The sequence below is a fragment of the Ctenocephalides felis genome, unplaced genomic scaffold (assembly GCF_003426905.1).
Source record: "Ctenocephalides felis isolate EL2017-DRISC unplaced genomic scaffold, ASM342690v1 CF-g0.4_SCAFFOLD_01886, whole genome shotgun sequence".
Taxonomy (NCBI): Eukaryota; Metazoa; Arthropoda; class Insecta; order Siphonaptera; family Pulicidae; genus Ctenocephalides; species Ctenocephalides felis.
In genome coordinates, this window is record NW_020538040.1 from 86,307,332 (window position 1) to 86,325,297 (window position 17,966).

General features: G+C 29.2%; 1 protein-coding gene across 1 annotated transcript; it reads right to left on the reverse strand.

Annotated features, from left to right (window-relative positions):
* Positions 1-5,036: 5,036 nt before the first annotated feature.
* LOC113375475 (enhancer of split mgamma protein-like) lies at positions 5,037-10,109 on the reverse strand. Its single transcript, XM_026615409.1, has 3 exons — positions 9,993-10,109; positions 7,537-7,831; positions 5,037-5,287 (listed from the first exon to the last, which is right to left on the reverse strand). Exons 1-3 carry the CDS (start codon positions 10,107-10,109, stop codon positions 5,037-5,039), a joined length of 663 nt encoding a protein of 220 aa, XP_026471194.1.
* Between the last annotated feature and the right edge of the window lie 7,857 nt (positions 10,110-17,966).

Genomic DNA, 17,966 nt, shown 5'->3' on the forward strand with positions numbered 1-17,966 from the left:
GACTTTTGATTTATTTATAGGCGATTCCTTCTATTGGTTCTTTATTATATGTTCATTATTCATTTGTGAAACGGTGTTCGTACGATAAGTTTCTCCTAATTAAAACAAGTTATGATACGTCTTACGGTTGTCAGAGAATGCATTTGTACTTGTGGGTTTCAATTGTTCCAGAGTAATTGAAAATGTGAGTCTAAAACAAAATCGTATGTAGGTGGATTTGATTGTAATTATTCAACAGAGATAACAAGAATAACTAGTACTTCTCTTTTTTTAGTATAAATTCTGTAAACTATATATTATATATCAAAGGCTTAAAAGAAGTTTACTACTTCTGACTAATATTAAAAATAAAAGATATCATACTATTAATCACACGCCCCTTCAATCATGATTTGCAATATTTAGCAAATTTACATCATTAAAAATGTTATACATCCTTTTGTCTGAAATATTCTAATATATGAAAGGAAGTGTCTATCCATACTCCAAAGATTTATTTCTGTTTTATAAAAAATTACTATTATAAGATAAACTAGTAGTGCAAGGCATCGTGTCTTAAGGCTGGAACTTTCCGTAAAAATTAAAATATTTAAAAAAGCTGAAAAAATAGAATTTTGAAAATTTTGAAATTTTTGAAAAGATTTTGACTATTTAAAAATATCTGAAATTAATTTTTCATAATTTGAAACAAATGGTAAGTTATAGTAATCGCAAAGAAATGACCAAAACCAATAATTATTGGTTCTGTACCAATATTTATCTGTTAGACTGCGACGCGGCGCTTACGCGCTTCTATAATGTGTCTCTGAAACAGCTAAGCAGCGTCACTGTTTTTAAAAAGAGTTCAAAATTTTCAAAACAATCAAAATATAAATAAATTTAAAAGTTTTCAAAAATTTCAAAGCTCGCAAAAATCTACGTTTTTCAAAGCTTTCATAAAATTTTAAAGCTTATTTTAAAATTATAATTTTCAGTACGGAAAGTTCCATCAATTTCCACGATGCCATACAACACTAGTATATTTAATCCCCCTTTTAGCGCTACAAATTATTTTACAGGCGCTATCTGACGCAGTACCCTTGAACAGCAAACGCTCAGGTATTATTCCGAACTTATCAACTTTGCTTTATTTTTGTCAACGATCATTAAATATGATCTGTAATATATAATCTTTTTACATAAATTGTGAGAGATTTTACAGTATTATTTGTAGATAATTAACGAAACTATTTTACCTATATTATGTTAATTTCAAAATGTTGTTTTAACGCTCTCTCTTGGTACTCTACTGTGCGAGTTATGGGTGATATTCCTGACTCTGAGTGTTTTAGTAATTGTAGAAAATCAGGCGATGTTTTAGCAAGAGTTCAATATTAATACGTTCAACTTAAACTTGTACTCGTTTGTTGATTAGTCTTGCATATTTTTACTTAATTTAATTATCTAGTTTGTTCGTATAAACACAGATGGTTCATATAGAAACAAATCTGTTAGATGTTCAAAGCATTTCCGAACAAAACAATTGGGCTTACAAATTGAGAAAGCTTTTTTAGTAAATACGATAATCCGGATTTTGTTTAATATTTATGTATATATATATATATATATATATATATACAGTAGAACACCAATCACGACCAATTTATATGTGCGATTTTTGCATGGTTAATGCTGCAGTTTAGTATATATATGTAATGTAATCTAAGAAAATATATATGTAAATACTTAAAGAAGTGTTAATTTCTCAATAAACGTTGATTTTTGATTGAGATCTATGTATGTATTTCTTTTGTTTAATAAATACACAACAATATTCTACATACATTTGCCATAAACTTTGAAAGTGTAAGTATAGTAAAGGTTTACCATATTATAAATTCGGATTGTATAATTTTAATCCGCAATACCTAAATAAATATATATTTTTGTTTGAAGAAATCAATAAAGATAGTTCTAGTAAGGTATAGTTTTAATGAAAATTAGTAAAGAAATTTGTATAGCTGGGACTTAAGTATTAATTTTGGCCGTGCTGATTCAGCAAACTTTAATGCTATTACATTAATACTTGTAAATTTTACATTATTTTCGAGCATTTTTTTATTATTATACAAATTAACAGCTGGGTGATGAACCCAGTATAGATTAAATGATAAATAAAGAAGAAACTTTTAAAGTTGTAAGAGCTTGGAAAAGCAACTTTAAGCTTTAAAGCATCAAGCTTCGCTAATATACTTCTGACTTTAGTTATCAAATAATAATATTAAAAAATAGCAATAAAACTTTATCATCATAAAAAGTTTCATCAAATTTGTAAAAAAAAAATCAACAATGTTTAGAAGCGGCTTGGCCGATATTTTCGGCCTAATCAGCCTGATCCTCAACTGATGTCTTACGAACAGTATTTGAATTTTTAGAATAAAAATTACATATTATTAAACAATAAAACACCATTTCATTTTGTCGTTACTCTCCCTACTACACGATAGGGCGATTCAATGTGAAGAAATGTGAAAAATATGAAGAAAACATAAACACATATATGCAGAGTTAAAAAACTTTCCCTATTTTTAATATATTTTTATTCATTAGAATTTTACAATTTTTATAAATTGGAAGACATTTCATATACATTAATTTCATTTATTTTATGTGCATATAATAACTTGATAATTAACAATAGGTATTATATTTATAAACATTTACGTCTAAAAACAGTTCTTTAAGTATAAAATATGGAATAACAAAAATCTTTGTCTTGTTTATGACTAAAACATAATACACTACTTATAATGTTATAATACTTAATTCATTATTAAGTCACACATTAATTCGTCAATTCTGCTCATAGTGTTAGTATATATAATATATATATTTGGATGTAAATACATATTTATAAATGTCGAAAAATAATCAAGTCTGTGGTTAATTCATATGATATAATTATAATCATTGATATCACTTAGCATTTATAACTAATATTAGAATGTCTTACATCTATTTGTATCACCATTTCGCTTTGACAATATATTTCGTATGAGCTGAAAATACTTTATTAATACTATGCCAAGATGGATTTATAATACAAAATTTAGCAACACAATTAAATAATCACAAGAAGAACTAAAGGTATTGCATAAAATATATCTTTAGAGGTTTTTTCCAGATGAAACATAATTGAAGGAATAAAAGTCAAATTAGTTGAGAAAAGCAGAAATTTTATAATATTTGGTCCCCTTTAGCATTGGATGCACACTAAATATTATTTTAATATTTCTCGTAACTCTAAATATCAATATTCTTTTTAATTATCATCAATGAACATGATGAATTTATTTAATCTAATCCCAACTAACGAATATAGAATATCGATGGAATAAGAGATACAAACATTATATTAAGATTTTTTAAAACTACTATACGCTATATGGCAAAATAACATATTCATCTTGCGATCTCACTTATATAAAAGGCAATTTTAAATTTTTATTACTAAATAACACAATATAATACTTTTTATTAACAATATAATTATTTCTTAACTTATTTTAAAATATTATATAAAATTTGAATTACAAACAATCAATTAAAATAATTCTTGCAGATTTGCAAAATTATTATATCAATTTTGTAGTAGGAAGACATAGTTATGAAATATATAACATTTAATATGTTCGATATTATATACAAATTTATTTTTATAAGTCGCTTATTTGCGCTTATCACATAAAAATTCATACAATATCTTTAATTCAATTTGAAAGTCTGTTATTCTATATAACAAAAAAAAATCTTATGATACATTTTCGGAAATTGCTATTAAACTTGTTATGGTTTGCTTTATAATATGTAAATCACAATGATTTATTAAAACTATCAAACTTGTTGCTAATAGAGAGGCCAATTCTACGGTAAAATAGACCATAGCATAGCGTGGTCATGACAACGCTTCTTTCTTGGTACCAAAAACTGTGAGAATGCTAAGAATTTGCTGTTCAATCTAGACTTTTTACCTATAAAACAATTATAAAGTTATAAATGCACTTGCGATAACATTTTTTTTTTTGGCGTTTGTGCGTTTTCTAGGTTAAGTTTGAAATCTAAAACGCCCGAGTGCACAGCAACCACAGAGCATTTTTAACAGTTTTTAGTACCAAGAAAGAAGTCTAACATAGCGTTGCCATAATAGTTCATAAAAACTGTTACACATTATCAGAAGTGATAAATTTGAATGATTATAACGTAATTTGAAATTAGTCGATAATAGCAAACCAAACCAAAATTTTGCAACAGAACAATTTTGAATAACGTGGCAAAAATGAAATAGCATTTCCGCAGACTACTTCGTCCAAGGGAACATGAAAATGACTAAATAATGCGGCTTTATTTAATTTTAAAGGTATTAATATTTTAATACCTATTAAGATTCTATCGAGAATCATTGAAACCAAACTTAATAATTATCAATGAATAAGCTCTAAAAGGTATTTTATATAAAATGTCTTGCCAATAACTGATATCAAACCGAGAGAGCAAAATATCTTAAGCTAAAGATATCAAAATATTTTGAAATCAACCAAACCTTTCTTTCTTTTACTTCATAAAGCGTTTATGGAACATTACTTCAAAATTCAGGGGCCAATTCTCCAATTCTCAATATAACGGCGTTGTTGTGGCAGCGCTATGTTACAGTCCGATCTTCTATAAATTGGCAGTAAAAACTGCCAAAATGCTATATGTTTGCTATGCAGTCAGGCGTTTTACATAAAACCTAACCTAAAAAACACACGTCAAATAAAAACTACGTTATAACTGCATCTTTCTTATGTGCCATTGATAACATATACGTGAAGTTAGGTTTTATGCGTAAAATTCCTGATAACACAGCAAATTCATAGCATTTTGACAGTTTTTACTACCAATATATATGAAGATAGACCGTAACATAGCATCTCCGTAACATTTCTGTTTTATCAGAAAATCAGCCCCTCATGCTTAATATGGCATACCAGAATTATCAACCTCAAATGTCTTCTCTTTCACCATGGTCTCCACATAGATTTAGTCGGATTATCGGATCCGTTGCGACCCTTCCTTCTCTGCAAAATTCTGTTGCGAAGACGCTCCATGGTTTGCCTGCGATCAACTTGCGGTGCCAAATGAGCGCCTTGTTGCTGCGATTGTGCGACATATTGCGCATAAGCAATTTCCATTGCGGACATTGGTGATGTCGGAGCAGGATATTGCTCTATCGGTGTAGGCGGAGATTGTGGATATGCCATATTGCGATCTATTAAATAAAATAAAATATTTAAGAATGTATAAAAAATAGACGAGGTGTGTGCAGACTATAAGAAATTTTTATAAATGATTGATATATTTTCATTTTTCAAAGCAATCGTACTGCTTTAACTGCATAGAGACGAAATATCGAAACATTGGTACGGAATCCATAGGAATGTAAACAAAAATACTTATTGTTAAAATCTCTATAAAATATCTGATAATTTGATGTGCATATGTCTAAAGATCATTTTTGACGGCCAAATAGCATTTTTTTTACTTTTTTTACTAGATCTCCGAAACCGCTACACCCGTCTTTATGAAAATTTAATCAGTTCTTTATTTTGTTAATACAAGAAAAATGTGTTGAATTATTCAAAGCGCACGTTCCGTTCTCTTAAAAACTGAGTTACCGTTTTTGGCACTTGTTGTCGCATATCTTCGGAACGGCTAGACCAGCCTTTGCCAAAAACTAATCAGCACGTCTCCTTATCAATACAAATCGAATGTTTTTTTGAATTATTCAAATCGCTTTATCCGTGTTCCCGAAATCGTCGACGAAAATTTGTATTCGCACACACACATACATTCATTTTTTTTACGGTAATGTTCAGAAGGTTTTGAAACGTAAATATATATAAAAATTTCATTTTCCATTTTTTGCGATTACTATAACTTGCCCTACGAGAAGTTAAAAATGGAAAGAAAAAACAACTAGGCGTAAGTGGTATTTAGAATTCAGATAAGTGGCATAAACTTTCGAATATGTGACGGTGATGATAAAATTTTATTCCAAACTATTTATTTCTAATATAAAGTTTATTATTACACTCTTCAAAGAATTTTCATAATTGAACCACCACGATACTTCAATTCGACGATAGCCTAATATTGTTTTCTTGTCTACACTTTAGACAATGATATTTAATAGATTTTTTACTCTATCACTATGAAAACTCATAAAATCGTAATTGAATTCAAACAATATTCACGAAGAGATGGCTTGGCCGATCTTTACCAAAATCTAATCAGTACGACTTCCAGCTGATATTTTGGAAATTGATGAAAATGTTTTTCACTTATCTCCTAATAATAAAGAAACGGCTAGACCGATCGTCGTGCAAATACAATCAACACGAAATTTTGTCGAGTTTTATTAAATAACTTTTTATTAATATTTTTAGATTTGTGAGACCGTTTTTGAGAAAACGTTGATGAAAAGTCCAATTTTGGCTCACATGGCACACACGAAGTTTCTCAAATTTCGATGTTAAATCATTTCACCTAAATGACTTAAAACGTTCAGAAAACATAAAGTTCGCAAATTAGATTTTCAAATGAAGACACAATATTCTTTATTAACTTCCCGTAGGGTCGCAAAAATTCGAACATAATTTTTTGGCATATCTTTTCATTTCAAGGCCTTTTTGAACAATTTGGCATACCTTAGGAAAAAAATATGTATGTGTGTGTTTATGTAGTATGTATGTGTGTATGTTTGGATACAAATTCCGTCCAGGATTTCTAGAACGATTTGATTTCATTCAAAAAACATTCAATTTGTGTTGATGGGGAGGCGTGCTGATTAGTTTTTGGTTACGGCAGACCCAGTCGTTTTGGAGTTACGGGGCAAAAAGTAACAACAACGGCAATTTCAAGAGATCGGAACATTTGATTTGAATGATTCAAAAAGCATTCAATCAGTATTGATAGGGAGACGTGCTGATTAGTTTTTGGCTACGGCAGATCCAGTCGTTTTGGAGATACGGGGCAAAAACTAACAAGAATGGCAATTTTGAGAGAATGGAGCATCCGATTTGAATGATTCAAAAAACATATCACTTGTATTGATATAATGAAGGATTGGTTAATTGATTATTGGGAAGGCAGGTTTAGCGGTTTTGGAGATCCATTAAAAAGAAAGTGAAAAAATGCCGTTTGACGACCAAAATTGATAATTGGACATTCGCCTATCAAATTACCAGACTTTTTATAGAGCTTTTGATAGTAATTACAAATTTTGTTTACGTTTCTATGGGTTCCGTACAATTTGTAATGCTTAACAGTTAGATTGCGACGCGGCGTTACGCGCTGTGGTATTTTGTTTCTAAGTTAGCTACGCAGTGCGATTGCTTTGAAAAAAATCTAAATCATTTAAAAAAATATAATTCCGGCACGGAAAATTCCAGCAATTTCCCTTAAGGCACGATACCATGCACCGCTAGTTCTTTTTCCATATTTTATGATAAAACATACCTTGAGCATAAGGAGCAACTTGCATACTGCGTCTTTGAGCAGCGACTTGAAGATGATCGTGTAAATTGCGAGTGGCACCTTCATCTACTCCGCGCAAGTAGCAGCAAGCTGCTGCCGCACAAGTGCCGTAGCCGTCCAAATATGTGCGCCAGGAGCGATGTTCGTGCTCGGACACGGCAGACAGTGCACCTGGAGGGAGCGCAATTTCACCGCGCTGCTGTAATGTGTGTAAATGACGTACCGTCATTTCCAGGACGTCGGCCTTTTCGAGCTTGCTCACGTCGCCTTCTTCACTCTAAGGAAAAGCACATTTTTTAATACACACGCGAGTGGCACGTATATAAAGGTTTTATCTAAACATTAAAATATTTATTTTACAAAAATAAATAATTACTTTCATACTAGAGTTAATACAATTTTTAAATTCCCGTAGGATAAGTTATAGTAATGGGCCAAAAACCGAAATTGAAAATTTTGCATATCTTTGAGAGGTTCCTGAACATTTTGGCATTGTTGATTGTGAAAAAAAATGGATGTTTGTGTGTGTATGTGTATGTGTGGAGACAATTTTTCGTCGACGATTTCGGTCGTATGAATGAACCGATATGAAAAATTAAAAAAACAATCGATTCCTATTGATAGAGAGATGTGCTGATTAGTTTTTGGTCAGCGGCTTCATAGATATGGAGCAAAAATTGCTAAAATGTTAGTTTTTAACTTCCCGAAGGAGAAGTTTATGTTTTCATCAAAAAATCTGATTCGCTAATTTTATGTTTTCTCGACGTTTTAAGCCATTCAGGATCGAATGAGACCAAAGTATGTGTGTGTGTATGTGTGTGTGTGTATGTGAACAGATTTTTTGCCGTAAATCGACATTTTCTCAAAAACGGCTGGGCCGATTTCAAAAATTTAAAAGCCATTCGATCGGCCGAGACGTTTCTTTATAAATAGCAGAAAAGTGAAAAAATTTTCGTTCACGTTTTAGCCCGCAATTCTAAACCGACTATGAAAATTCAAAAACCGGTCGAAAGATATTGGTTGGGAATCGTGCTGATTAGACTTTTAAACTTTTCGTCCACATTTAAATTCATACTACCAAATCGAATTTGAAAAAAACTGTTCGAATCATATTAATTGGGAATAATACTGATTAGTTTTAGGTGAAAATCTACCGAGCCGTTTTCTTGTAATTAACTGTTAAAAAAGTTTAAGCCAATTTTTATGGAACTTTTTTTGGCGATATATATCATGGTCTTACAAAACTTACTAAAATATTAAGGCCTTACGACAAGTAGTTCAACTTAAAAAATTCATCAAAATTTGATAAAATGAGATAGTTTTTGACGTTTGGTAAACGATAGTGGTCTCTAAGACCACAATATCTACCGTCAAAAAAAGTTTTGGAAATTCGACATAAAACATTTTTTCAGCCGTTAATCACAAGAAAACGACCCGGCCTATCTTTTCCAAAAACTAATAAGCACGATACCCAACCAACATCTTTTAAACGGTTATTGAATTTTTGAAATCGATTCAGTATGGTTAGTTAAAACGTAAACGCAAAATTTTACACTTTTTTCCTAATTACATAGAAACGGCTCAGCCGATCGTCGCGCAAATATATAACCGCTAATCCTCATCGAGATACATAGCTTTGAAATTATTAAAATCTTGAAAAAACGTCGAGCAAAGGTCTAATTTTGGTAAACGCCAAAAAGCTACTAATTTTTTTAAACTTTGACAAATTTTTAAAATTAAACTTGTCGTAGAGTCGTGATATTTTAGTATGATCTAGCGTCAAAAAAATCATAAAAATCGTGGATTTTTTTTTCAACAGTCATTTATAAGAATTTAGGTCGGGCGATTTTTACCAAAAACTAATCAGCACGATTCCCAAGCAATACCTTTCGAACGGTTTTAAAATTTTTATAATCTATTTAGAATTTTGATCTAAAACGTGGACAAAAAATTTACACACACATACATTTTCTAAATTTAAATTTTTAAATCATTCAATTCAGAATGGTTTAAAACGTCGAGGAATTGTATGAATTTAGTAATGAGAAAAGTTGTAAAAGATATTATTAGAAAGGCAGAAATGTTGTTCAATATATACGAGGTTTTAACAAAGTTTTACCCTCATTAAACTTTTTAATGCATCATAATTTTCTGAAAATTTGTTAATAGATTTAAATTTATTAATAGATTTACATTTATTAGCAGATTATATTCAAATGAAAAAATATTTAGAAAAACGAATTGTTTCAATTATTTTGCAAGGATAATTTCCGGGTTAAAATCTAATCTTGTTCAATTGTTTCAATTGTTAAACTTCAATCTTGTTCTCTATCTCGTGTGTGTATATTTTAAGCCAATTGTTGATTTGTATTGGGTTATGAATAAATTTTAAAAAGCCATTTAATAATGCTTCAAGAATGAAAATAAAATTTTCATACCATAAGTTCCTTCAATTCCTCAAGACATCTGTTAATGCGTGCACGACGTTTTCGCTCGAGCATCGGCTTCATCACTTTTCTGTACGTGTATGTTCTAGAATCATTTCCAGGATCCATAACAAGTTCTGTAATTATTAATATTTTTATAAATGACTCATACTCTACAATGGAAATAAAAACTCATTAGCGCAAGTTTAAAAAATGAAAATATTTGGTATTAAAATTAATCTGACTCATTATAATTCACGATCAATCACGAAATTACATCATTTGTTTGGCTAATACAACCTTTTCTTGTTTATAATATAACATTAAAAGATTATTAGCTACGAAGTATAAATATTCAACATTTTGCATAGCTATATATTCTATAAACAAAAGTTCTTACATCGATTATTTGTTATATCGTAATTATAATTTCCAAATATTTTATCGCAGTAAAACAATATCGTCCGTGCTATATGTTTGCATTCGTTTGGTGCAAGTTGAAATGTAAATGAAAAATAATTAAAGCAATACTAGAGTCGATTTTGATAACATTTGATAAGACGAACTAAAGAGTTTATGAAACAAATGCCATTGCATAATTTAACGTGGGTGAAATTATATTAACGTTATTACCTATTATCAAAACAAATTTAAAAATTCGGCTATGTTATAGTTAACACTTCCGTGTGACTTTTGGTTACTGATCGAATGTATAGATATTCATAATTTAATTTATTATAATTAAATGTTTATTAAACTCCATAATCAGAAATGATTTTATTATTGAAATTTAAATATTAAAAATCTAATTAGCTATTGAAAACAAATTTAAATCGTAAATATTTGAAATATATTTCTTTATAATTCGATGATAATTTTAATTCTCTCAAATATTTCTTTTGTTTTACCGAGTTACAGAAATTAAAACCTCGAAAATTATGTTTCATGCATAAAAAAGAATTATTATTATTTTATATTAGCAAAAAAAAATTATGTTTTGACTTGGAAATTACATGAATTCCTTAAAAAATATATTATTTTCGTAAGTTGTATTCCGTTTTAAAATATCTTAGTTAAATATTCTATACTCAAATATTTTTTCTATTCTGACATCTACTCTAATGCATCAGAAAATATTATTAGCGTTTTTTATCTATGGGTGATAAATACTTATCAAGCTATCATTTTTTGTATGCTGATTTCCAAGTTTAACCTAAAGTTTAAGTCTTAAACTAAATTATGATTTCTTGAAAAATTGAAATTTTTTTTTTGAAAATAATGAAATTTTTTGCTTAGAAATATTTTGAAAACTTAGAAAGTTTTTGATACCGATTCATGTCGGTCGATGCAGACATAACAATCTGATTTTCGACCGCCAAATGGCATTTTTTACTGGATCTCCGAACTTTTTTTCTGGATCTCCGAAACCGCTGGATCTGCCTTTGCAAACGATGATTTAAAAACATTCAATTCCCATTGATAAGGAGATATGCTCATTAGTTTTTGAACAAGGCAGCTGCAGCCGTTTCGAAGATATGAAGCAAAAAGTGCAAAAAATGGTAATTTACTTTTTGAGAGAATAGAGCGTCCGATTTTAATCATTCAACATTTTACTTATATGGACAAAATATGAAGAACTGGTTAAATTTTTGAAAAGGCAGGTTTAGTGGTTTCGGAAAGTCAATAAAAAAAGTAAAAAAAATATACCATTTGGCGGTCAAAAATGATTATTATATATCAAATTATCAAATATTTTATAGAGATTTTATTAATAAGTACAAATTTTATGGGTTTCGTACCAAGACTTATGATGTTTAACCATTAGACTGCAACGCGTTTTCAAAAGAATCTAAAGCTTCAAAAATAATAAATTACGATACGGGAAGTTCCAGCAATTGAGGCCCGATGACATGCACCACTAGTTATGGATTGTTATCTGTAATATACTCTTATTGGTAACTAAGAAATGAGAAATGTTTGTGCGGAGTAGTTTGAAATGACGTAGAGTGAAACACTTGAAAAAGTCGCCCCTATACCAAAAAGTTTAACTCAAGATTTTCTAATGTAAGATATAGTGAGTTTAAAGCTGCACCATATATTATATAAGCAAGTGCTCGATACATTCATTTTCTCACGATGCATCTATGTCTACTATAATTCCTCAAAATATTTTCCATCTTGAAATCCGAACATAACAAACATTCGCACCAAAATTATTTACATAAATAACGTCATCGATACAACTTAATTTGTAAAACATTAGTAATAATTTTGAAATGTAATTGAACAATAAACGAATTTGCAAATAGCAAATAGTTCGCTATGACCAATCGTAAACAACACAATTAATCAACTGCAATGGAATGAGCTTTTGTATAATGTTTAGAAAAATAACGCTTGCGGCAATTACTAGATTATGTAGTCAATATGCGTAGAAAATAATTATTATAAAAGTTTTGATACAACTTAAAAAAATAACTACATTTATCACGTGTGACTTCTTCAGTTTTATTTCCGTTGAAATGCATTACTCTATGTGTGTACAAAACAAACATATTTGGAAAATATCGAATTGTTCACATCCTTTTTGTCTGTTCGCAGTCTTGTTCAATCAAAAATTTTCTCATGCTAATTTCCGTCTTTATAGTAATTAACTACATAGAATCTATTGATTATATATTGAGTATCCGTTAGACGTTGAACTCTTGACAAATTCCTAGACCGATTTTTATGATATTTGGTGAGTGTGGGATTATATTGATTTGACAATGGTTTAGTTTCTATTCGACCTGAGAATAAGTTTTTTCAATAATTTTTTTTTGATAGTACTTGAGTCAGTTTTTAATTGTTGTCTTATGTATAAATTTGAAATTATTTTGTGAACATATATTAATTTGAATAAGTATTTGAAATTCTTTACTAAATTACATTTGTAAAACTAATATATTTGTTGTTTTCATTGTCGCAAAAAAATGTGTGTTGTTAATATTATTGTATAAGTAATTTCAAATATTGAGTAGTTCAAGTGATAGAGAATTTAAAACTTACGTCTAAATCTCTATCATAAGCTAGTGGTGCATTGTATCGTGTCTTGAGGCAAATTTTTGGAATTTAAAATTACTTTTTTGATTTTTTTTTTTTTTAAATTTTGAACTTTTTTTCAAAGCAATCTGAGGGATGGACATTGGTAGGCAACCCTTAAAAATGTAAACAAAATTTGTACGTATTAATAAAATCTCCCTAAAATATCTGATGATTGATGTGTTTAATAAACATTTTTACCGTAAATGTCTTTTTTTTACTTTTTTTTATCGGATCTCCGAAACCGCTGGATCTGCCTTCCTAAGAATTTCATCAGTTCTTAATTTCGTCAATACAAGTAAAATGATTATTGAATCATTCAAATCGGTTGATCCGATTCTCGAAATCTTCGACGAAAAATTGTATCCGCGTATGCATACACACACATACATACACACACACACGTACATGCATACATGTATACATACATACGTACATACATACATACATACATACATACATACATACATAAAAACGCATACATCCATAATAAGGGTTTCTGAATATATTCAAAAACCCTTGAAACGTAAAGATATCATAAAAAATTTCATTTTCGATTTTTTGCGATTACTGTAACTTGCCCTGCGGGAAGTTAATTGTTTAGCCTATGATAATGAATTTCATGGTTTTCATATTTATAGAATTAAAGTTCATTTCAAATATATCTATATTCAAAATGTAATATGCAATCATATATTTCTATAACTTTTTGTTGATTGTGATGATTAAATATCCAACTTTATGTGATATTTATAGGAGTTTTGTCTTTGCCAATATTTAGTTCTCTAGATTAATTATATTTATTAATATAAAAACTGATTACATTGATTATATTTATAAATATAATTATTGATTATATTTATAAATATAATCAATGTAAAGCTCTACATATTGAAAAAAAATGTATTAATTCAGAATTAATTGTATATCACATTTTGATATAAAAACGTTGAATTTAATCCTGAAACAAAAATATATACGGTGATAAAAAAAGACATGCATTACTATAAATGTAAAATCATCGTATTAAAATTACAAAGTATACCAATAAAAATACAATAAATCGAATGAATAATGTATGTAAATTGACTCACCTTAATTAACCGGTCAGTGTGTAGAGTCCTAATTGATGGCACTGAATAAACAACGTAATTTATTGGCGACAAGCAATTTGCGAATGTAATTAATTATCCCGAACTTTCAACGCCGCGGCTTAACACGAGGCTTGTCACGACGACACTGATACACCATCCTCCGCGTGGGGCGAGAGCACGTCTTTCGGGCACTCTGATTGGTCCGAAAATCGAGACGGAGATTTCATCTCCCTGGTTTATTTTCACACTGTATGTGTTCAGCGGTTTTATTGTAGATGGCTGCGCTAGTTTTGGATGTATCAGGCGTATTTTATTCAATATATTTTGTTAGATTTATGAGCCGAATCTACCGTAAAATAGACCAATGTTATGGCAAGGCTATGTTACGTATCATTTTTCATACAAAATGGTACTAAATACTGTCAAAATGCCATGTGGTTGCTATGCGATCATCAAAATGCAACTATACTCATATGTTGTAAAGCCATATCTCAAAGATGCAGTTATGATAACATCGTTTTTCACAAGTGTGCGTTTTCTAGGTTAGGTTTTCTATCTAAAACGCCTGACTGCACTGTAACCACATGAATCAAGACAGTATTTAGTACAATTTTGTAAAAAAACTGCTACATAACAAACTCTCCTTAACAATGATCTATTTTACGGCAGAATCGGTTCTTTAATATAGCCATATCTCAAAGATACAGTTATGATAACGTTTTTTACAAGTGTGCCTTTTCTAGGTTAGGTTTTATCTGAAACGTCTAACTGCACGGTAGCCACATGAATTTTGACAGTATTTAGTACAATTTTGTAAAAAACTGCTACATAACAAACTCTCCTTAACAATGATATATTTTACGGCAGAGTCGGTCCTATAATATAGCTTAATATTGACTATTATGTATTTTGATATACTTGTTGTTATTTACGGCTTTATCTGTCTTTTTGGGAGAAAAAATTAATACAAATCATAAAATCTGCTTTGCTTGTTATAAATGAAATCTTAACTAGTTCTGCATGACATTGTGTCTTAAGGCAAATTGTTGAAACTTTCCGTACCGTAATTTAAAATTTTTAAATGCTTTAAAGTTTTTGAAAACAATAGATTTTGTTCAGAATTTTGACTTTTTCCAGATTTTTGAAAAACTTCGACTATTAAAAATTTGAATTTTTTTGAAAATGTTGAAACTTATTCAAGTTGGTTAGACCATACTGTCGAAAATGTCGAGGACATTTATTTGAACTATGTAAGTAAACTTAGAACAAAAGTTCTTGTTAAAATTATTATTAAATTTTCTATAAAATATACGTTAATTTAATATGCATATATCTAATAAACACTTTTTTCCACTAAATGACATCATTACTAACTTTTTATCTGAATCTCCGAATTCACTTGACCAGCCTTCTGAAAAATTTGATCAAATCCTTAATCGGTCACTTAATTAATTAAATCAGACGCACCATCATCTCAAAAACTGAATTCCAATTTACTAAAACGTTCATTTTCGGCATAGATACAAAAAAAATATTTTAGATTTTTTGCGAAAATTATAACCTACCCTTCGGGAAGTTAATTATTTGTATTTATTATCATATTAAATACTACACTTTTACATCGATCAGCAATTAATAAAACTTCATATAAATATTTAATGCATTTGTATATATTATTTCTTAATGCAATTGTATTCATTACAACATTATAGTTTGTTGTTCTTATATTGATCAACAATTAACGATACTTCATATTTAAAATGGTTAATTATTAATTTGTTTGATTTTATATTGAAAAACTTTTAAATTGTTCGATATGATCGTTTACATATACATTCTTACTAATCGTTTACACATATAATTCTTATATAAAAAGTATGCTTAAAATTTAAAATATTTTATAAATATTTCGTTACTGTTAATTTTTGCAAGTCAATCATCCATTATTCTACCATTTAATAAATTTAAATTGATAACTAATGCTTTTATACAGATGATAATTTTTTACAAAATTATCTAATGAACAAATTAATTCGAAGTGAATTAATCAAAATACAATATTGTGGAGCGGTAATCAATTGGCATATTGCAAGTTTTCTTCCGGGTTACTATTCATAGTAATACATTTCCATTTTTTTTATTTTATTCTTCAGTTAAAATAATCGCTTAGATCGTATGTATTTTTATGATTCCAAGCTATTATCACGCTTTGTAAGAAATACAATGTATTTGTTTTAATAACAATAACAACTGGGCAGTATAAGGTATCAGATGTCGACCTTGCCGCCAATCATTTTCACGGCCGCGGGTCAGCAAAAACACAGAGAAAGGTCTCACAAAATAAAACAATGGGATTCGGAGACAATTACGTATAATTTACCAATTGTTAACTATTCAAATCAATTAGCACGTTCGTACAGATTGTAGTAATAAATTTACCCCTGATTCTTTTACTGCCAAACTGTTGAAATTTAAATTACTACAAAAACCAAAGAAAGCAGAAAGGGTGTCAATTAAAAAATTAAGGATAAAAAGCTGTCAACTATCCTATTGAAGTTCTCACGGCAATCTTATTTCTGTGCATTTCGTTTCTATTTTTAACTTTTGGATTTTGAAATAAAAACATTCGCTGTGGAGCAACATGTGTTTTTGGTTCTGGTTTCAAGCTCGTTGTTCGGTTCTCAACCGTTTGAGTTTTGTATATATGGGATCGCTATTACTCCGTTACAAGAGTGTCATGTCTAAATGACATGTGGTCGATTCTATTTTTAGAAATTGTAAGCCGAAAATAATATCCAGGCTTATATCGCTCTAATGGTCGTGTGAAACAATCAAGGCGATGCTTAATAGCTTCATATGGATCTCATTTTCTGACGGGATTCGGTACTGTTGACTTTATTGCTTTATGTTTATAGTAATGTAATATTGATAAAAAATGATTACACACGAATTTATTTGATGCTCGTAATTGACATGTGTAAAGGTTTAGTTATGATAATGTTTGGACTCTATCAAAACAGTCTTCATTATTTTATCTGAATTATTATGCCATAATTTTTCTTATATCACTGCTTCCTTTAAATTAATTTGTTTTAATTTATAATATTTTAGTTTGTTTATTAATTATATCCTTATTCTTGAATTAATTTAATTAATAAAATAATCAGAAAACAACGTGCTAATTCAAAATTTTTGTAATGGAGATAACTTATTGACAACTCAGGGTAGGGCGGGGCACAAAAGCCCAATTATTAGAAATTATACTGTCTATACCAAATGAACTAAATCATAACACATAACACGTATCAAACAAACGACCTTCGTACTATGTTCAGTGAAATTCACAGTTAATTCCTGATTACATTAATATTTTATTTACTATTTTCTAAAATTTATCATCTGTCTCTTTTTACTCCAAGGGGGTAATGTATGCAATACTTATTTTTAAATTTGAGGGTTTTTACGAAATAATAGCTACGAGATTCAACCAATGCAAAATATAAATTTCTTGAGTACGTTTTTTTACAAGAGTAGCACTGTATATAAATTTCAAAGTTAGACTAACTATCAATTTAATTTATTTTTTGTGCCAGGATAAAAGTTTAGTTGATCCTTTTTACCCCACCCACATACAAGTTATTATAGATGTTATATAAAATCATTTATTAAAAAATTAGCAATATATCTTCTAAAACAAATAAATAACGTATACGTAACAAGTATATTGAAGTCTCGTGAAGTAAACAACAGTGCAACCAAACAACCAGAAAAACTAGCAACGAAAATATTGGGATGTGGATTTTTAAACATA